Raw genomic sequence first — 22,914 nt, forward strand, 5'->3', positions numbered from 1 at the left:
ACTATAGCCCACCAGGCTCCTCTGTCCATGGGATTTCCCGGGCAAGAATACTGGCATGGGTTGCCATTTTCTCCAGGGGATCTTCCCAACCTAGGGATCAAACCCATGTCTCCTGCATAGGCAGACAGATTCTTTAACACTGAGTCACCTGGGTGGCCCTATCTTAAGACACAAATAGCAAATAAATTATTAGTAAAATTTATGTTTATCTAGTCCCATTTTTTTTCTTCAGCATAGACACCTTCTTTGACATAGCCAGTGCCCCACAAAACAAATACCCTGCATCACCCATGGAATGAACATGAACTTGGACAAACTCTGGGAGATGGTGAGGGACAGGGAAGCCAGGTGTGCTGCAGTTCATGGGGTCACAAAGAGACCGGTACAACTGGGCAACTAAACAGCAACAACAATCCCTTATTATTACATGTATTCTTTTACTTATTCACTTATTCATCAAATGCATATTTATGTAATACTTCATGTAAGGCATGATGGCCAGTAGTAGAGGGACTGAAAGATAGATATTGACCTCTGTTCTCTGAGGCTTATACTCTAATGGGATAGTCAGATAACTGTGTGTGATAATAACCATAAATCATTCCCCAAATGGGGTGTCAAAGGAGCTCATATTTATAAATGTGCTTTGAGATTGAGGAGGAGAAAGTGACTGATACTCTTCAGAGGCTCATGGAAGCTTGCCGAAAGGAACAGTACTTTTAGGGGTGAGTAGTATTTTTCAAAGTCCAAGAAATAGTAGGAAAACTACCTGGGTCTTTGAAGTAAAGACAAGAAAAAGATGCAAAAGTAAGTTAAAAGGGTGTGTAGTGTGCCTACTGAGTAGGGCAGATAGAATAAAAGATGGAAATATAAGAGATTGTTGTGTTGCTGGATTGACACCAGATGACTGAGGGCCTTTAATGCCCACTAAGATATTTGGACTTAATTCTTGAGGAATCATGTAGAATCTATTAGAATTTCTGACTTAGAAAGTTCACTCTGTAAAGGAAAGTTTGGAGGTGAAAGAGCATCTGTATCAGGCAGGGATTCAGCTGTATGGTGATGAATGGAAACTAGACTTGTGGTGGTGATCCCTATGCAATGTATAGATATGTCAAACTATAACACTGTTCACCTGAAACTTATGTAATAATTTAAAAAGTCAGCTCTTCCCCCTGATCACACAGCCATGTTCCAACATATGTGTTCCTTTTCCAAATCCCTGAGAAACCTGAAATTTCTGATAAAATGACAAGAAATGCTTGCAATCATAGAAAATGGAAAAAAAAATAGAAAAAAACATAATGTCTAAAACAAATTGCAAAAAGAAAAAAGAGAGAGAGAGAGAGAGAGAGGACCTGAGAAAATATTTGAAGAGGTAATAGCTGAAAACTTCCCCAACATGGGGAAAGGAAATAGTCAGCTAAATCTAGGAAACCCAGAGAGTACCAGGCAGGATAAACCCAAGGAGGAATAGACCAAGATACATAGTAATCAAACTGACAAAAGTTAACAAAGAGAAAATATTAAAAGCATTAAGGGAAAAAACAATCAATAATATACCTGAGAACTCCCATCAGGCTATCAGTTGATTTCTCAACAGAAACTCTATAAACCAGAGGGAATGTTTATGTTGATGGAAGGGTATGGTATTTTTAAATTGATGAAAGGGAAGAACTACAACCAAGAAAACTCTACCCAGCAAGACTCTTGCTAAGATTTGATGAAGAAATCAAAAGCTTTCCAGACAAGCAAAAGTTAAGAGAATTCAACACCACCAAACCATGGCACCCCACTCCAGTACTCTTGCCTGGAAAATCCCATGGACGGAAGAGCCTGGCGGGCTGCAGTCTGTGGGGTCGCACAGAGTCGGACACGACTGAGCGACTTCACTTTCACTTTTCACTTTCATACATTGGAGAAGGAAATGGCAACCCACTCCAGTGTTCTTGCCTGGAGAATCCCAGGGACGGGGAAGCCTGGTGGGCTGCTGTCTATGGGGTCGCACAGAGTTGGACTCGACTGACGTGACTTAGCAAACCAGCTGTACAACAAATGCTAAAGGAACTTCTCTAGGCAGGAAATGAGAAGGAAAAGATCTACAGAAAATAAACCCAGAACAATTCAGAAAATGGTAATAGGATTTTGCTGCCGCTACTACTGCTAAGTCGCTTCAGTCGTGACTCTGTGCGACCGCATAGACGGCAGCCCACCAGGCTTCTCCGTCCCTAGGATTCTCCAGACAAGAATACTGGGGTGGGTTCCCATTTCCTTCTCCAATGCATGCATGCATGCTAAGTCGCTTCAGTCATGTCTGACTCTGTGCGACCCCATAGACAGCAGCCCACCAGGCTCCTCTGTCCACTGAATTCTCTAGGCAAGAATACTGGAGTGGGTTGCCATTTCCTTCTCATACATATCAATAATTTCCTTAAATGTAAATGGATTAAATGAACCAACCAAAGACAGACTGGCTGGGTGGATGAAAATGTGCACTTGTTTGTGTATGCACTTCCACTTACCATATGAATCTGCTTGACCCCCCAAATTGTATGTAACTATTTTATATTGTTAATCAGGTTCCTGTTATGCCTTGCAATTGTAATTATCTTTTATTTTTTGTCATCCTATTGATTGTGAAAACTGATAAACATCTTTTACTATTGTGAAAAAAAAAAGGAACCTAAAAAAAAAAGTACTTTAAAAATAAAAAAAAACAAAAATTGGAAGGAAGACTCAGAGTCAAGAAGAAGCCTATCTAAAGTTTAGTCAAACTGAGCAAAACATTAGGCTTTCTTGCTCTGTGGATGATATCTCAGTGCTCTTCAACTTTGCCTATTAAGTGACTATATACTCTTTGAATTTATGTCATGAATTTATGTCATTTATTAATTAGTGTATCATTGATAGCATTGTTTCATTCGCATTTTATAATTTTATGGTATCCCTGCAAATATCAGTATTAATCTCAAATCTACAAGGAATGCAAAATTTCTAAAATATTCATACAATTATCATTAATTAAATTATCAAAATTTATCAAAATAGCCTATTCATTAATTCTACTTGAAATATTTCTGTTCAGCCTAAAGAATGACTGCTTTTGATATAATCTAGGAAATGCTTTATAGAAAATACAATTTTCTGGTCCAGGTCAGAATATGTTTATCCTATTCTCATAAATTTTGTAAAAATCTAAGAGCAGGTTGAACATGCAGCTAGGGCTCATCCCTGGGAAGCTGAATCAAGTGAAGATCCCCCAGAGCTTAAACACCTTTAGCTCAGGTAAATCTACCACCGATTTTGGAGTGAGATACTGAGAAGCAAGCAGATCGAGAGAGAACCTGGTGATGATGCAGAGGTTCCTTATCATCCTTTACACACCTTCCTTATAATCCTTCCACGATTCCCAGGATCCTAGGGAAACTTACTAAGAGTGTCCTTGTGGGATAACAACTGCCTCCCCCTACTCAAAATACTCCCTCTTTCCTTGGGCCAAAAGTGGCCCACCAGCTGGTTTTGTATGGCTTATAGTTAAGAATAGTGCGGGGGTCCAGCCCCGGCTGATCCAGGGTATTCGAAGGAGAGACGGCCTAGGCGACTATTTATATGCTAATTAGAGATATAAAGAGTAATAGAATGAGGATAGCTCAGTAGGAAAATTCAGTGGAGAAAAGAGGCTGAGTAGCTTGGTTTACGCGGGAGACCAATAAAACTTCAAGACAAGAAGTTTGCACCACTTATGTAGGCTGCAGGTGCCCTCTCGAATAGTGGAAGGTGCCCCACCCCAGACACCTTCTCGAGTGGGTCTTAGAAGCCCAGGCATAATTAGTAAGCATGGTGGGTTCCGCGCTCCAGATGGAGACTTCAGCCAGAATGTGAAAAGAATTCTTGGGAGACCAAGCATTGGTGAGCAAGGCCTGTAGCTTTATTTTTAACAGGGGCTTATATACCCTAAGTTACACATAGAGGATAATAGGGGATGCAAAGTCAGCAGTTTTTGATCCTTATCAACAACCAGGGTTTCTTTCCCGCAAATTTATCATATACAAATGGTTTAGGTGATTTACATCATCTTCTGGCCAGAAGGCCTATTAACATTTTACGACTCTTGACAAGGACTTATCAACAAAGACTTATTTTCTCTAAGAGTAATTATTTTAAGGTTTGGCGCCATCTTCCGAAGATAAAATTGCATTCCTATAGGGCGAATATGTAATGGGTTTACAACAAAGGAAAGAATTTATTACCTTAAGGGTCTAAAGTTACTAACACCAAGGCCACTACTTATTTTTTCTACATACCAACTATTAATACATATTCAAGGATACAATTCAGGGGATGTGAAAACTTGGCAACAAGCATTGGCTCATCAATGAAATCCTTTACTAGTCTTATTCTGACAGTTTCTAACTCTCTGAGAGGCTCTAAGCTATTTGAATATCTTAAGCTTCCCGTGCCTCTCGAGGCTGGGAGACTGTAAACAATCGCATGCATAGCTGCAGGAGTCCGGGTAAACTTGTCAGGCGAGTTAGAGAGCCATCTGAGGGGTTTGGATTTAAACACTCCTAATTGCCCAGGAACTTTATTAATTGGAGCTGTAAGTTAACTCTTTGACAGAGAGAGCGAGATGGTGGTGGGGGACAGCCCCCAGTAAAGTCAGAGGTGAGAGCACAAAGCAATAAAATAGGCAGACTCTGGTTTTTTGGCGGGTAGATGCTCAAGAATATCCGGGGGGACTCCTGAGGCTCGATCCCACCTTTGCGTATGCCGAGCCTCCTTCCTCATGACCTTTGTCACAAGTGGAATGCCTCACCGGCTCCCGGAAGAATAGCTTTTACATTTTTAAATAGTTTTAAAAAATCAAAAGATTACCATTTTTGGATGCATGAAAATTATATTAAATCTACATTTCAGTATCCATAAGCAAAATTTTACTGGGAAACAACCATGCTCATTTATTTATATATAGTTTGTAGAAACACTTGTGCTGCAATGGCAGAGTTTAGTAGTTGTGACAGAGACCACAGAGCTGCAAATACTTACTGTCTGGCTCTTCACAGGCAGTTTGCTGACCCCTGGTCTGGAGTATTCTTGTCAACTAATTAAAACTTACTTTTTGATCATAGATAATGTTTACTGCTAATGTTATAGATTTGGTCCCTACCAAATACCAGGCATAACGTGGCAGTTTCAGGAATGCGGCATGCCCCTTGGGAAACATTTTTTAATCACACAGTCTTTTCTTATTTCTCAAATCACACCATGTAGGTAATAGGCCCCCTCTGCTCTCACAAAGCCAATCTAACTCTAGTTAAATAGAAACATGGTAAATAAAATTAAATTTCAAGCTGTCCTGCTGTTTAAAAAATGTCTATGAAAATTCAATCAGTAGAACACTTTTAATTTCGTATCATCTGATATTGTTTGGGATTTAGCAACAACAAGCCTGGTGGTTTTCACCCCAGTTTTCTATTTTCTTTGAATGTAAATTGTCCAGCTGGGCACTGAAGACCTAGGTAGGAAGACCAAATGCATAATCTGTATCAGTCAGAATTTTCTTGAGCTGCATGAAACAGACTAAACAAAGTTAACTCAATATTTTTTTCCCATGTAATCTGAGTCCAGAGGTGGTAAGGATTTCAGGGCTAATACAACTGCTCAGGATTGCAATGTTTTGAAAGGATGGACAGCCAGAATTAAGGGTGAAATGTGGGGGCTCCTATCTTCCTACCTCATCCTTCTTACCATTTGTTTAGCTTTTATCTTATAGCCTCAGTATATTTGACCTTCTCTTATCTAGTGTGAGTTTAAAGTGGAAAAAGGAGGGACACACAAAGGGCAAATGGAAAAATGACCTGACAAAGAATTATATGGCAAACACTAATATTATACAACTCTGCACAACATTCTTTTAGAATCTTTCTAAATAATAATTCACTGGTAATATTTTGGCTAGTTCTATCTCCTTAATAAGCTGCTGCTGCTGCTGCTGCTAAGTCGCTTCAGTCGTGTCTGACTCTGTGCGACCCCATAGATGGCAGCCCACCAGGCTCCCCCATCCCTGGGGTTCTCCAGGCAAGAACACTGGAGTGGGTTGCCATTTCCTTCTCCAATGCATGAAAGTGAAAAGTGAAGTGAAGTCGCTCAGTCATGTCCGACTCTTAGCGACCCCACGGACGGCAGCCCACCAGGGCTCCTCCATCCATGGGATTTTCCAGGCAAGAGTACTGGAGTGGGGTGCCATTGCCTTCTCCTTTAATAAGCTAGATACATCTTATTGGCCAAAACTTTGCTATATGGCCATTCCTAGAGTAAAAAAAAAAAAAAAAAAATAGCCTGGGAAGGTAAGTGTTTCATAAAGGACACATTTGACTCTTGAGGTTCTATTAGTAAGGAAAAGAAGAAGAATGGGTATTAGGCAGATGGCCATATGAGATATCCCAGTGTGTTTGGGTCATAGCATGATTGACTAGAGTCATGTCAGCTGTCTTAATGATTCATACCAATAACGGAGGTCGCATAGAGCATTCAGAGACTGACACAAACACATTGATTTTTATGATCACTGAATGATTAACTACTGTGACCTAAACTGATGATTGTACTGGCTCTTTTATTTTTCTGTTTTGATTGAGAGTCACTGACCCACATCAGTGGGTGATGGGGAGTTAATAAAGGGCAGTATACCTTTTCCCCTAGGAAGGTATGATAGGGCATAAGAAGGAAAAATCTAAGGCATTCATTGTGTTTTTTGGCAGCTTTCCTGGAGAATCTTACTTGCCTAATAAGATGACAAGCTTCTGGAAGACAAGTTTCATTTCTTAGGCTCCTTCATTGCCACCACAGGGGTTAGTTAACACAGAAGCCATACTCAAACTTTGTTCACTGATGTATAAACCTGATAAAAGACAGTTTATTCAGAAAATTGAAGTCTCAACTTAGGAACAGTTTATCAACTCCTGTTAATATTCAGCTCATTTCATCAAGATCAGTGACTCCAAGGAATATAAGTTATATACCCTATAAATCTACCTTATATGTGAAACTACTGGGAAAAATTTCTGCTTTTGCTAATATATTACAGAGTGTAATGTAGTATTTACAGAATATTAATGTAGGGATAAGCCTCTAATGTCATCTAACCGTCTCCCTATTTTTTTTTTTTTTCATTTTTGTTTGGAAATCAGGGACTCAGACTGGTTTTTGTTGACCTATAACTTTTTTGTGTGACTTTGATGGTTTTTACCATATCTAATTTGTTTACTTTATTTAATCCACACACCTATATCTTTATGATTGTTAGCAAAACTACTTAATTCTTATCACCTATCATCTTTAAATCCTTCTCTGAAGAGGTCAGTCCAACCCTGAACAACATCAGAGGAAGGCATCAGTAGTTTTTGTTCACCTGATTTTTATATTTTTTTTTTTTAGCACTAAATCATTAATATACTGTAAAGGCAGTCGATCCTTTAAGATTATGAAGTCTATTACCAAAAGGGAAATGCTTTTTGAAATTGATTTTGACAAAAAGAGCAGTTATTCCCACTTCCATAGATAAGAGAACTTTAAAAACCTATGGTTTAATTTTGGAGAGATGGTGTGGCATTTGACGGTTTTAGGGGGTTGGGTTATATTTTTCTTCCTGACGCATACTGTTGTGCTGTCTGGACTCTTTCTAACACAACTCTCTGGATATAGTCTCATTCATCAGAAAGAGGCAGTGTGACTTACAGAAAGAGTGTGGATTTGGTGTCAGAGACCTAAGCTTGAATCACAGCTATTGCACATACCAGCTCTATGATCTGGAAGAAATAACTGACAATTTTTTACCTTCCTTCCTATAAAATGGTTTTCTGTGGTGGCTCAGTGGTAAAGAATCTGCCTGCTGATGCAGGAGACATGGGTTTGGTCCCTGGGTTGGGTAGATCCCCTGGAGAAGAAAATGGCAACCCACTCCAATATTCTTGTCTGAAAAATCCCACAGACAGGGGATCCTTGTGGGCTACAGTGCATGGGGTCACAAAAGAGAGAAACATGAAGACTAAACACCACACCTGCTATAAAATGGGGACCGTAACTCAGACTAGTTTTGTTGTGAGGACTACATTTAGAATGATCATTGATTTCCGCTTTCCTATTTTGTGTTTGCTTTGTACAGAGGGAAAAATTCATAAAACTACTGGACCAGTTGCATAATTCTTTAAGAATTGACCTGTCAAAGTATAGGGTACGTACAAAATTATTTGCCTAAAAGTAAAATGCTGTGCTTGGCTCAGATCATTTCTTGTCATATTGTAAAAAAGTTATCCACTGTGTAAGAGAGAAGTAAAGATAATGATCTTGGAATCTTGTGTCCTGTCACAGTAGGCAGGTCTCCTAAATAATCAAGTACACATCCCTTGTCCAGGTACCTCACTCCACTTCAGCCTGCAACAATACTCTGTGTGTGTGTACACATAGAGCTTTAAATATTTTAATAGTCATGAGATTGAGTGGCTGACTGCTACTTCATGAAGCAGAAGTATGTGGCCCAGGCCTCATCTTGAAAGCTCCCCCTTCTTATGAGATATCCTGCTGATACTTCCTCAGCTTCTGAGACTCCTTCTGGTAGTCACTGCTTAGTTCACTCCTGGATCAATACAACGTGTGTTTGTGAAGCTGTCCAGAGTTCATTGTGAATAGTTCTACACTTTACCTCCACGTGAAACACACACAAACTCACACACACAAATATATTCATGTATGTATGTAAAAACACACATATAATTTTAGTTACAGAATACCTTAATTACAAAAAAAATAATTGCATATTTTATTTACCAAAAAATCTGTACTAATAGCTATTGTATTCTTTACTTAATGGTTTATTCTAAACGTGTTTACATATGTCCACATATGTATCTCTTCGGTATTCATTTTTTTTTTTAGTATTTTATTGAAGAATATCTTTAATGCACATTTCTGGAAATTATAATACCAGATTTTGTCTGACTCATCTATCATGTTGGAACTGGGGCCAATGCTATGAGAAGGGAACTGCTATGCCAGGCAGTGAAAATGATGTTTGGGAACAAGAAGGACCTTGAGGCCACCACATTCACCATCACTTTGACACCCCAACTTTGCTTGAGTTCTTGAATATCTACTAAGAAAAGTTACCTGTATTTTTTCTGAAGACTATTTAAAAAGCCTCTCTGAAAGCATGTTAATACGAGAAATTTCTCAATGATAAAATCGTTTCTTTAATATTTTAATAATTATACCTTTCCGTTTCTTCAGAATTCTGAACATCTGTTCTTATATGACATTTCTCACCAAACTTTTTGTTTAAATCCCAAATACGTTTTGTAGAGAAGTACAGTGCAGTCTAATTTTTATCTTTTTAATTTTTAAAAGTTTCTTTATAACAAAAAGTAAATATAGCACATGTAAAGGCTCCCAAAAGTATTTTCAAAAAAATAACCTTTCTTGATAAAATTATAAAAAATAATTTTCAAATAGGTACTGACCTTCCCTCTTTCCATAACAATACTATTTTATGAATCAAAGATGAGTAACCTAATAGTGCCACATTAATGATATTATTTTGTACATTTTTATTATATTGTGGGAATAAACAGAAGAATGACTTTCTAAGACTAAGACAAGACTATCTCCAACTTTTTTACCCTCTGTAATATTTTATAGTAAAAATGTTGTGAGAATACTGTGGTGATACTTTCTAAATTTTACATAATTTACTTACCTTTTTTATTTTTCCCACTGAAAGCTAGTTTATTTCCCACTGGAGGCTTAATGCTGGTAATTTACCCATTTCCTGTTTTCTAATTAACCAGGAACACTTTCCTGCCAGCAATGCTGAAAGACTGCAAGACCTGAAATCAACTGTTGACCTGCTAACAAGTATCACCTTTTTTAGGATGAAGGTACATCGTTTATTTTTTTATTTATTTTTTTGGTCACTGTCCCCACGTGACACACATTTATTCCCTGGTAAAGTCTTGTTTTACCTGTCTCTTGATAAGTATTATTCATCCCTGGTGAATAAGATGTGGTGCCTTTGCTAAATGAATGTTACAATATAAAATGTTGAGAAAAGGATTATCCCAGATGCTTAGGATATTCTGATACATTTGGCTCAAATTTAATTTTAAGTTAAATCCATCTTAAACAAAGCTCTCCAATGAGTTGACATGGCACTTACTTAAAAAAAAAAAAATCTCTAAGAACTTTAAATGGAAATGATGTTCACTTTGCATTTCAGCTTTAACTCAGCTATTTTGCTGGACTTCTTTTTTCATATGTGTGTGTGTGTGTACATTCATGCTCAGTCATCCAGTTGTGTCTGACTCTTTATGACCCTATGGCCTGCAGCCTGCCAGGCTTCTCTGTCCATGGGATTTTCCTAACAAGAATATTGGAGCAGGTTGCCATTTCCTCCTCTAGGAGATCCTCCTGACCCAGAGATCAAACCTGGGTCTCCTGCACTGGTGGGCGATCTATCTATCTATATCCAGAGATATGTAAGTCCATATATGTATATATGTGTGTGTGTGTGTGTATACTAACTATATATATATATACACACACACACACACACACACACACACACACTATCATATAGATTATATATGATAACCTCAGTTTTATATATATATGTGTGTGTGTGTGTAATATATATATATATATATATATATTTATCTCCATATAGTCAAAGCTATAATTTTTCCAGTAGTCATGTACAGAGGTGAGAGTTGGACCGTAAGAAGGCTGAGCATCAAAGAATTGATGTTTCAAAATGTGGTGCTGGAGAGTCCCTTGGACAGCAAGGAGATCAAACCAGTCAATCCTAAAGGAAATCAACCCTGAATATTCAGTGGAAGGACTGATACTGAACCTGAAGCTCCAGTACTTTGGCCACTTGATGCAAACACTGAACACCCTGGAAAAGACCCTGATACTGGGAAAAATGGAGGGCAGGGGTAAAAGGGGGCAACAGACGATGAGATGGTTGGATGCCATCATCGACTCAGTGGACATGAGTTTGAACAAACTCCTGGAGATAGTGAAGGATAGGTAAGCCTGGTGTGCTATAGTCCATGGGATTGCAAAGAGTTGGACATGACTGAGCAACTGAACAACAAATATTTACACATTGTTCCAGTTTCTGGAAAGTTAAAGCGATACCCAGTCCTGGCTCACTAGGAATGTTTGCTCACTGACAAGTGATGCCTGCCATTGACATTGAGTGGGTGGGGAAATGGAAATGAGGGCGGGGAGTGCCAACACAGTGCTCCAAACCTGCCATTCTTAAGTCAACAGCCTTGTGGTGTTTAGGAAACAAAATCTTCTTAAACTTGCAGCTCCTCCTCCACCACCCTCACTAATAACTGATAACCTTGCTTCCTATTTCACTGAAAAATGAGGAGAGTTTCCTCAAGCTCTGACCACAGATACCTGCCACCTCCCCCATCTGCCTGCTTACCTATGCCTGTGTCCATAGTCTAATTTTGTTTTGCATTGTTATTGCTTAGATATTTGTTCTCCTAAAAAAAACAGCTATATCTTCTACTCATGCAATTAATTTCCTCCCCTCCTGATGCCAAAAATTTGGCCTCTGTGCACTGGTACTTAATCAAATCTCTGAGACAGTTTTGGGTGAAATAGAAAAAAATTCATCAAGTGCTATGGGGGGTGGGGGAGAAGGTAGGCCCGATGTTGCTGATTTGATCAAGGTGTGCTCAGGGCCTGTGCTTCTTTGATTTTGTCTGAGGTAATCTCTTGAATTTCTCTGGTTCCTTTCATCTGGCCTCAGGTGGACTTCTCTAGAATGAATAGTGCTGACATTTTCCATGTGTTGGACTTTAGTTCTATAAAGAGTTTACTGATTTTGTTATGTGTGTTCCTTGACGTTAAAGTTAAGTCGCTCAGTCGTGTCCAACTCTTTGCGACCCCGTGGACTGTAGCCCACCAGCCTCCTCCATCCATGGGATTCTCCAGGCAAGAATACTGGAGTGGGTTGCCATTTCTTTCTCCAGGGGATCTTCCTGACCCAGGGATCGAACCCAGGTCTCCCACATTGCAGGTAAATCCCTTCCAATTATAAATCCTTGAGGTTAATCCCTTACAATTATACAATGGAAGTATAGATTCAAGGGATTAGATCTGATAGACACAGTGCCTGAAGAACTGTGGACAGAGGTTCCTGACATTGTACAGGAGGCACTGATCAAAATCATCCCCAAGAAAAAGAAATGCAAAAAGGCAAAACTGTTGTCTGAGCTCGCCTTAAAAATAGCTAAGATAATAAGAGAAGCTAAAGGCAAAGCAGAAAAGGAAGGATATACCCATTTGAATGCAGAGTTCCAAAGAATAGCAAGGAGAGATAAGAAAGCCTTCCTCAGTGATCAATGCAAAGAAATAGAAGAAAACAATAGAATGGGCAAGACTAGAGATTTCTTCAAGAATAGTAGAGATACCATGGGAACATTTCATGCAAAGATGGACACAGTAAAGGACAGAAATGGTATGGACTTAACAGAAACAGAAGATATTAAGAAGAGGTAGGAAAAAAACAGAAGAACTAAACAAGAAAAGATCTTCATGACTCAGATAACCATGATGGTATGATCACTCACCTAGAGTCAGACATCCTGAAATGCAAAGTCAAGTGATCCTTAGGAAGCATCACTACAAGCAAAGCTAGTGGAGGTGATAGAATCCCACTTGAGGTATTTCAAATCTTAAAAGATGATGTTGTGAAAGTGATGCACTCAATAAGCCAGAAAATTTGGAAACTCAGCAGTGGCCAACAGAAATGGGAAAAGTCAGTTTTCATTCCAATCCCAAAGAAAGGCAATGCCAAAGAATGTTCAAACTACCCCACAATTGCACTCATCTCACACACTAGCAAAATAATGCTCAAAATTCTCCAAGCGAGGTTTCAACACTATGTGAACCATGAACTTCAAGATGTTCAAGCTGGACTTAAAAAAGACATATGAAACAGTGATCAAATTGCCAGCATCCTTTGGATCATTGAAATATCAAGAGAGTTCCAGAAAAACATCTATTTCTGCTTTATTGACTATGCCAAAGTCTTTGACTGTGTGCATCACAACAAACTGTGGAAAATTCTTAAAGAGATGGGAATGCCAGAGCACCTGACCTGTCTCCTGAGAAACCTGTAGGCAGGTCAAGAAGCAACAGTTAGAACTGGACATGGAACAACGGACTGGCTCCAAATCGCGAAAGTACATCAAGGCTATATATTGTGACCCTGCTTATTTAACATATATACAGAGTAAATCATGGAAAATGCTGGGCTGGATGAAGCACAAGCTGGAATCAAGATTGCTGGGAGAAATATCAATAACCTCAGATATGCAGATGATACCACCTTTATGGCAGAAAGGAAAGAAAGAACTAAAGAGCCTCTTGATGAAAGGGAAAGAGGAGAGTGAAAGAGTTGGTTTAAAACTCAACATTCAAAAAATTAAGATCATGGCATCCGGTCCCATCAATACATGGCAAATAGATGGGGAAGCAATGGAAAGAGTGAGTGACTATTTTTTTGTGCTCCAAAATCACTGTAGATGGTGACTGCAGCCATGAAATTAAAAGATGCTTGCTCCTTTGAAGAAAAGCTATGACCAACCTAGACAGTATATTGAAAAGCTGAGACATTACTTTGCTAACAAAGGTCTGTCTAGTCAAAGCTTTGGTTTTTCCAGTGGTCATGTGTAAATGTGAGAGTTGAACTATAAAGAAAACTGAGCACTGAAGAATCGATGCTTTTGAGCTGTGGTGTTGGAGAAGACTCTTGAGAGTCTCTTGGACTGCAAGGAGATCAAACCCATAAATCCTAAAGGAAATCAGTCTTGGATGTTCTTTGGAAGGACTGAGGTTGAAGCTGGAACTCCAGTACTTCGGCCACCTGATGTGAAGAACTCTGATGCTGGGAAAGATTGAAGGTGGGAGGAGAAGGGGATAACAGAGGATGAGATGGTTGGATGGCATCACCGACTCGAAGGACGTGAGATTGAGTAAGTTCCAGGAGTTGGTGATGGTCAAGGAAGCCTGGTGTGCTGCAGTCCATGGGGTCACAAAGAGTTGGACATGACTGAGCAACTGAACTGAGGCTACCAGTTCAGTTGGGTTGCCTGCCCGAAGGCTGCACTTTGTTTCTTGGCTACTCTGCCCTTATCTCTGCATCCCCTCCCTTCACTGATTTCTTGTTCTTTCCCTAAGTCCTGTCAGACTCTTGTGACCCCATGGAGTACACTATCTCCCAGAGTTCACTCAAATTTATGTCCATTGAGTCAGTGACACCATCCAACCGTCTCATCCTCTTCTGCCCCCTTCTTCTTTGCCTTCAGTCTTTCAGAGTCTTTTTCAGTGAGTCAGCTGTTCGCATCAGGTGGCCAAAGTATTAGAGTTTCAGCCTCAGCATCACTCCTTTCAAGGAATATTCAGGGTTGATTTCCTTTGGGATTGACTTCCCTGATTAGCAACTGTTTGAACCTGCCCTGTGAAACTCAGACAAGGACATAGAGGCTGAACAAAAAGGGTCCAGCGCCCAGGATCCTCATGGAGTCCTGCTCGGTTTTACTCCTGAGTTACTAAAACAGTCGTCCAGCAATCTTCCTCACTCACCTGAATTATCAGTCTTCCCCTCTCCACTGGATACTCCTGTTCACCAAACATACTATCATTTCCAGCCTTAAAGATATTGCTTCTCTCCATTTTTTTTTTCCAGTTACTGTGTGTATGTGTGTGTTAGCTGCTCATGTCCAACTTTTACTCATGTCCAACTCTTTGCGACCTCCATGGATTGTGGCCTACCAGGCTCCTTTGTCTACTGTATTTTCCAGGCAAGATTACTGGAGCAGGTTGCTTTTTCCTCCTCCAGGTGATCTTCCCAACCCAGGGATCAAACCTGGGTCTCCCACATTGCAGGCAGATTCTTTACCATCTGAACCACCAGGAAGGTCCCTGGTACCGTTACTACTCTTATCCTTTTTTCCTTTAATACTAAGACTCATCAAAATAGTCCTTTTAACATTTTGTTCCAAATTTATTTTCTTCCATTATCTTGTGAACACATTTTCTCCTTCTAGTGTCATTTTTTCCCCTCATTGTAGACAGTAAATTTCACTCTTCTTGTCAAGTTCTATTGGTTTTGACATGTGTGGTTATCATAACTACCACTATAATTAAGATACAGAAGTTCATAACCCTCCAGGGTTCCCTTATGTTTCCCCTTTACAGCCAGCCTCTCTCCCACACCCTGATTTGTTATTGTCCCCCTATAGTTTTACCTTTACCAGAATATTGTATGAATGAAATAATCTTTGTAGTGTAATATATTGGCTATTCATCCATCTTGTTGAGTGTATTTACAGTTGATTCTTTTTTTTTTTTTTTTTTTTTGCTGAGTAGTAATCCTTTGTTATGTATGTACTACATGCATTTGGGTAGTCTTTAGTTTTGGGTCATATCAAATAAAACTGTCAAAAATATTCATATATGTTTTTGTGTAAACATACATTTTCACTTTCCTTGGATAAGTAACAAGGAGTGAGATTCTTCACTAATTTGTTAAATGTATGTTAAACTTTACAAGAATTGCCAGTTGCAGTTGTTCTACATCTTCTGGGGAAGCTCTTGTCATTTTCCATGATTTTATTTTATTTTTAGCCATTTTACTAGGAATAGAGTTGTTTCATATTGTGGTCTTAATTTTTTCCTTCTATAAAATTATAATTAATAACGTTGATGTGCTTTACTGGGCTGATTTGCCAATTGAGTGTCTTTTGTGAAAAACCTGTTCAAATGTTTTGACCACTTTTCATTCTTACTGTTGAGTATTAAGTTCTTTGTATACTCTGGATACAAATCTTTTGTAAGGTACTTTATTTCCTGATATTTTCCTCCTGTCTGTGCCTTGTTTCTTCAGTCTCTAACATTATCTTTGCATATCAAAAGTTTTTAATTTTGATAAAATCTATCAGTTTTTCTATTTGGAGATAGTGCTACTGGCTAAGAAGCTAAGGTCACAATGAAATTTTTCTATTTTTCTTCTAAGTGTTTTATTTTACTTTGTTTAGTCCTGTGTTTCATTTTGAGAGTTTTTTTTTTTTTTTCCAATAAGTAAAGAATGAATCAAGGATCATTTTACTGTATATGCATGTTCTGTAGTTTTCATACCATTTCATACCATTTATTAATATGCTCATCCCTTATACATTGAATTGCAGTTGTATCGTTGTAAAACTTCAGTTGGTCACATTTGTTTGAGTCTCTTTCTGGACTCCGTGATTTCCAAATGTCTATACTTTAATCATCACCATGTTATATTGTTTGCTGAAGCCTTATAGCAAATCTTAAAATTAGATAGTGTGCATCTTCCACTTTTTTTTTTTTTTCAATATTGTTTAGATTATATTAGTTCTCACCGGGATTTTGGTTGGGATTGCATTAAATGTACAGCTCAATCTATAGAAAATTAAAAAAAAATACTAAATCTTCAATCTATTTTTATTTGGAACCAACTCCAGTCAGATTTTACCCCATCACTTCATCAAAAATAATTTTGTCCAAATCACCAGTGACCATCACTTTGCTAAATATAGTGATCAGTCATCAGTCTTCATCCTATGGTGTTCAGTATCACTTAATATATCTCATCAATCCTTTCTCCAGGAAAGTCTTTCTTCTCTAGATTCCAGGACACCCCTCTTAAACTTATTTTTCCTCCTATCTCAGTGGCTGTTTTTTTTTTTTTTTTCTTTATTGCTTTGTTCTTTTTCATTTACTTAATGCCATACGGCTAGAATTACCCAGGGTTTACTTTTTGGAACCCTTCTCTTCTCTGTACTCATCTAGTTTCATTTCTTTAAATTCTTCTCTAAAGTAATAATTCTCAAATTTTGCCACTAGTCCAGGCATCTACACTACTCCAGGCTCATCTACTCAGATGTCTATTTGAAATCTACTTGTATGTGTAACAGGCTTATCAGTATTAACTTGTCAGAAACTGATCTTTTGATCATCCAAACACAGACTTGCTCATCTAAGTTAAAGCCACTTCCATTGTACCAGTTATTTAGATTGAAATTTTGGTGTTGTGCTGCCTCCCACAGGCCAGCTTGCCCAGCTTGCCCAGCTTCAAGACCAAAGAAAGAGCCTGGAGTCAGCAACAGACATCAGTGGTTTAATTGATAGGGGGATCTTACTGGTCTGAAACAAGGTCTTGGAGTGACATCCCACTGCGTATCCCAGACAGTGGACAGAATATGGTGGTCATCTTCATCCTGGGAAGAAAGTGGGGTTACCAGATATATGGGGAATTGATGTCCCATTGACTCATCCATTACCAGAGAAACCAGCAGAGGAGCATGCCCTTCACCACCCCTTTGATAAGTTATTATGGGCTTCCCTGGTGGCTCAGAGTTTAAAGCATCTGCCTGCAATGCAGGAGACCTGGGTTCGATCCCTGGGTTGGGAAGATCTCCTGGAGAAGGAAATGGCAACCCACCCCAGTATTCTTGCCTGGAGAATCCCATGGATGGAGGAGCCTGGTGGGTTACAGTCCATGGGGTCGCAAGGAGTCGGACACGACTGAGCAACTTCACTCACTCACTCACTCAAAGTTAGATGAATCGTTAGATGGGGCCTGGGGCAAGTATACAGGAGATCAGTCAGGTAGTAGGGTGTAGCTGAAATAGACACTAGTGGAGCAGTGGATGCACAGAAAGCAAGACAGCCGTCTTGGGTGACCTGATCATACACTTCCGGTTCTGACACATCTCTTTCTCTGACATAAGTCATCCAGTTTGTCAGAGAATCCTGTTACCCATTCCTTCAAAAATTAACCAGAACAGAACTTCTTCTAATACCTCCTCCTAGCTTTGCATGATCATAATTTAAGTACTATCCTCTCAAGACTGAATTACTGCACTATTCTCATCATTGGCCTTTCTGGATTTTTCCATAGACAGCCTTAAGACGGCATAAGGGAACCTTTTTAAGAAGTGTGTTAGGTCACTTTGCTCTTCTGCTCAGATAGTCCCCTTCCTTCCTCCCTTGCTTAAAGCTAAGTTCTAGAGTAGACTATGATTTTTTTCCACTGGTCCCACCCTCTTCTCTGAATTCATCTACTATTAAAGTCCTTTTTATTAAATTCTGTTTTAATGAAACCCTTTCTATCCCTCTTTGTTTTTCTTTCAGGATGCAATACAATATAATATATCTTATTGGTTTCTTTTATTTTCTACTAACATTTAGTTCCATGAAGAAAGGGATTTCTGTTTCTTCTGTTCCCTGTAGTATTGCCATTGTCTGATGTATCAATTCAGTTCAGTCGCTCAGTCGTGTCCAAAGCTTTGCGACCCCATGAATCGCAGCACTCCAGGCCTCACTGTCCATCACCAACTCCCGGAGTTCACTCAAACTCATGTCCATCGAGTTGGTGATGCCATCCAGCCATCTCGTCCTCTGTCATCCCCTTCTCCTCCTGCCCCAAATCCCTCCCAGCATCAGGGTCTTTTCCAGTGAGTCAACTCCTCACGTGAGGTGGCCAAAGTACTGGAGTTTCAGCTTTAGCATCATTCCTTTCAATGAACACCCAGGACTGATCTCCTTTAGAATGGACTGGTTGGACCTCCTTGCAGTCCAAGGGACTCTCAAGAGTCTTCTCCAACACCACAGTTCAAAAGCATCAATTCTTCGGTGCTCAGCTTTCTTCACAGTCCAACTCTCACACCCGTACATGACCACTGGAAAAACCATAGCCTTGACTAGACAGACCTTTGTTGACGAAGTAATGTCTCTGCTTTTGAATCTGCTATCTAGGTTGGTCATAACTTTCCCTCCAAGGAGTAAGTGTCTTTTAATTTCATGGCTGCAATCACCATCTGCAGGCTGATGTATCAGTTCAGTTGAGTTCAGTTCAGTTGCTCAGCCATGTCCAACTCTTTGCGACCCCATGAATTGCAGCACGCCAGGCCTCCCTGTCCATCATCCCGGAGTTCACTCAAACTCATGTCCATCGAGTTGGTGATGCCCAGCCATCTCATCCTCTGTCGTCCCTTTCTCCTCCTGCCCCCAATCCCTCCCAGCATCCGAGTCTGATGTATAGTAGGTGATAAATATTTGTTGAGTGGTTGGATGGAAGGAATGGATGATATTGTGATGGGTAACTTCAAATGTTTCTATTTAAATATTTGTAACTATGTTCATTTTCTCTGAGTTGTTATATTAAGAAGTTAAGATGGGTGTTTATACCTTTAAAACATTTCTCAGACCACATTTTTCCTGGATACAGAAAAGTCAACTAAAAATGTTTATAGAATATTGCTTGACTATTTTTATATAGTTAATACAGTGTTATATTTTTAAATTTAAGAAAATAATTTGTATACCAGGTTCTGGAGCTGCAAAGCCCCCCTAAGGCCAGCATGGTGGTGAAGGACTGCGTCAGGGCTTGCCTGGATTCTACGTACAAATATATATTTGACAACTGCCATGAACTCTATTCCCAGCTAATAGACCCGGTAAGAAAAAATATGTGTCTATTTTCTGTTCTAATGTCTGCTTCCATAAGTAAGTGGGAAAGTATGTTCATTCAACTTACATTACCTGCAGGTTATTAGAATTTCCATATTTTTTCTTCACATTTGAATGTCACTTTAATGTACATGAAACAATCCACTCCTTGCAATAACTTCTTATATTAATGGTGGATATTATTCAAGGTTTCAAGTGAGGAGTCAGTTTCAAATAAGTGATTGTCTTAAAGTCACATAGTGGGAAAGTGGAAGATTTGGTACTAGAATTTAGGATTTCAACTTCTGCTCCTGTGTCCTTCCCCTAACTCATCCTGCTTCCCTTATCATTTCTATCTCACAAAAATGATAGGTGGGGACATACTTATAGAACACCAGGGTAACATACTCACATATGTAAATTTATTATTAAGAAATATTTCTAAATACAAAAGAAACTACAGAAAATAAAAATGCATATACTTACCACTTAGATGACCAGTTGTTAGCGTTTAGTAATATTTGTTCTGCTCTTTATTGTTTAAAGGTTTTAAATAATAGACATAAATTGGCATCTCACTTTGTAGTTCTTTCAAATTTCATCCTCCTCCTTTTGTCGTCTTACAGAGATGAACGCTATTTTAATGTTAATGAGTTGGAACATCTTTGCATATATGCTCAGTGAACAATTCAGTTTTATTTTCTGTGTGTCGCCTATTAATTCCTTGCTGATTTTTCTCTCGGCTTGCTTGCCTTTTACTTATTAATCTGCGTAAAATTCTAAAATGTGTTTTGGATACTAATCTTTGTTGGTTATGTGATTCATTTATTACGTAAATACAAGATGTATTATGTCATATATCTTTTTGTTGCATCAAAGTTTTTTAATACACACTATGTTTTATATATATTGCTATTACTTCTGTAGAACTATTGTTTGGGGATGACTTTTTAATATGATTCTACTGCCTATTCACTTCCCTGAAGAAAGCCATTGTTCCAATAGATATTGAAAACCATTACCCATGGAACTTCTTGGTTGCTTAGAGTGGGGCAGAGTCTAAAAAGTGTATGTTGGATGAAGGCCAGGAGGATTCTTTCAAACAAGGTTTCATGCTAGGATTCTTATAGTATTACTCTTTCTGGGTCAATAACTCCTTAGCCTAATAGGAAAACAAAGTAAAGCTGGAATCTGTCATTGTATAAGCAAAACAACATTTAACTACATAATTGTTCTTAACTTTATCATTTCTGCTAAATGTGTGCTATTAGTAGCTTGGAAACTTGGTTCTCTGGGATTTCGAGGGATTAAATTGTCCCTGACTTCAAATCTCCCCTTGGGTGGCTTTCTAATGGCCTCCCTTTTTCTACTCTCTGTTCTTTATCTTCCTCCCACAAAACTCTCTCAATTATTCCTCTACATTTTGAACATCATGGTCTTTATTTCACACAAAATATAAAAATTAGGCTTTTTATTATACCATGTAAGTTACCCATACATAACTTCATAAGCAATCTTACCAGACTTTATTATCTGTGATTTCTTACTTCCTACAGTTTCAAACACAAACTGGCCCCCTCTTCTGAGCCTTAAATTCTATTATTTTCTGTGAGTTGATCATCTTCTTTTACATCCATGTATTTATCCTGTTCCATATGCCTAAAATGTTCTTCCCCCATCCTCTGTCTTCATCAAAATCCAACTTAAATATGACCTCCTTTCCTACTAGTTCACACTCAGTGGATGAATCAAATCATCAAAATCAAGTGACATGCCTTAATATCTTTCAAGTATATTAATAATAATAATAAACAAGTTTTATTTATACGGTGTCTCAGATGGTAAAGAATCTGCCTGCAGTGCAAGAGACCTGGGTTCAATCCCTGGGCAGTGAAGATCCCCTAGAGAAGGGAATGGCTATCTCCTCCAGTATTCTTACCTGAAGAATTCCAGGGACAGAGGAGTCTTGTGGGCTACAGTCCACTGGGTCACAAAGGGTCAGATATAACTGAGTGGCTAACACACTTTAGAGAAATATGTGCAATTCCCATAAAGCAAACATACCTCTAACAAAAAGCAAATAAATTATCACATAAAAATTAATATAGCTTAGTATCTGCTGACTTGGCTTTAAAAAGATGTTTACATGATTTTCTAACCTTGTATTCATGTAAGATGCATATGGCATTTGAAAATCAAGACCAAAAGAGGTGCTCTATCACAGGAGACCTTCAGTGCTTGCCTAAAACCTCTTGCCATTGTATGGGGTCATGTTGCAGAGTCCTGGATGACAGGATATGGAAGGAATTGATGGATTTCCCATCTAGTCCCAACCTTTAAACATAAGTCCACAATGCCTTATTCCCCATTGTCTTTACCTACCTGGATTTGCTTCACCTCCCAAACCCTTTTCTGGCTAACTTGAGCTCACTGACCTTTTCTTCAGAAAGCCTCTAGGATCTCTCCCGGCTAAATTAGAAGTTGCTGCTTTCTGGTCTCATAATATACCCTGACATGTCTCCACCACCATGCTTATGATGATGTATGTATTAGACATATAATGTAACATTTGTCTGACCTGAGGCCACGAGTTTCATCTTTGTAGTTCCAGTGTTTAAACACTGTGCCTAACACAGAGTACAGTTGATAAAGTAATAAGAAATAAATTTTACAAAAAAAAGAAAAACACTCTGTTAGTTATTTATATTCTACTTCAATGACTCCACTCTAAGTCTGTAACCAAGAACATAATCTCTAATATTAGAGCCCCTGAGTTCAAATCCTGGCTGTAAAGCTTATTAACATGGTCGCCTTAAATAGGCTAGCCTCTACAAGTCTCAGTTTCTTCATCAAGATATACTTTTAGTGTTTATGCCACTTCTGTGTTTGAGTTCTCTGTAGATAATGTCATGCCTGAAACCAAAAAAACAAGAATTTCAGGGTTGTTAGGCACAGTATAATTCTGCTTATTTAAATGTGGAAGCTTACTTTCTTTCTCCAGAGGAGTTTTTAAGAACCATATACAAATAGTACTTAGAATAAAAATGAAAAACAAACAAGAGAAAAGTTGAAATTGTTGAAGTTAGACAAAATAGCTAGAAATGGCTGGCTGCACCCTCATGGAACAGCATTTATCTTGACTTAATCACGAGGCCCACATTTGTCCTTCAGTTCAGCATAACTAAGGACTCAAGTGTGGATATGTGGACATAGAGGATTGATCTCTTGCATAAGGATACATGAGGGATCAGTTTATAAACTAACCCAATATTCTAATTATTTTTTAATTAATAATGAGTTTTAGAATCTTCTCACAAGCTTATTAGCTTTTGAATAACCATTTTGATAAATTACCTCTTT

The 22,914-nt window shown here is 38.6% G+C and overlaps 1 protein-coding gene across 10 annotated transcripts in view; it reads left to right on the top strand.

The window, feature by feature from the left end:
• Nucleotides 1-22,914, top strand: part of UNC13C (unc-13 homolog C) — an 839,460-nt gene that overhangs the window by 548,383 nt on the left and 268,163 nt on the right. For all 10 annotated transcript variants that reach the window (XM_086321016.1, XM_086321021.1, XM_086321015.1 and 7 more), the window contains 3 exons: nucleotides 8,165-8,233; nucleotides 9,843-9,932; nucleotides 19,434-19,562. In XM_086321016.1, the coding sequence (XP_086177142.1) occupies nucleotides 8,165-8,233; nucleotides 9,843-9,932; nucleotides 19,434-19,562 (288 nt within the window). The remainder of the gene's footprint in view (nucleotides 1-8,164; nucleotides 8,234-9,842; nucleotides 9,933-19,433; nucleotides 19,563-22,914) is intronic.

The sequence above is a fragment of the Bos grunniens genome, chromosome 10 (assembly GCF_055505025.1).
Source record: "Bos grunniens cultivar Pamir isolate PY7600 chromosome 10, Bosgru_T2T1.0, whole genome shotgun sequence".
In the NCBI taxonomy this organism is placed as follows: Eukaryota; Metazoa; Chordata; class Mammalia; order Artiodactyla; family Bovidae; genus Bos; species Bos grunniens.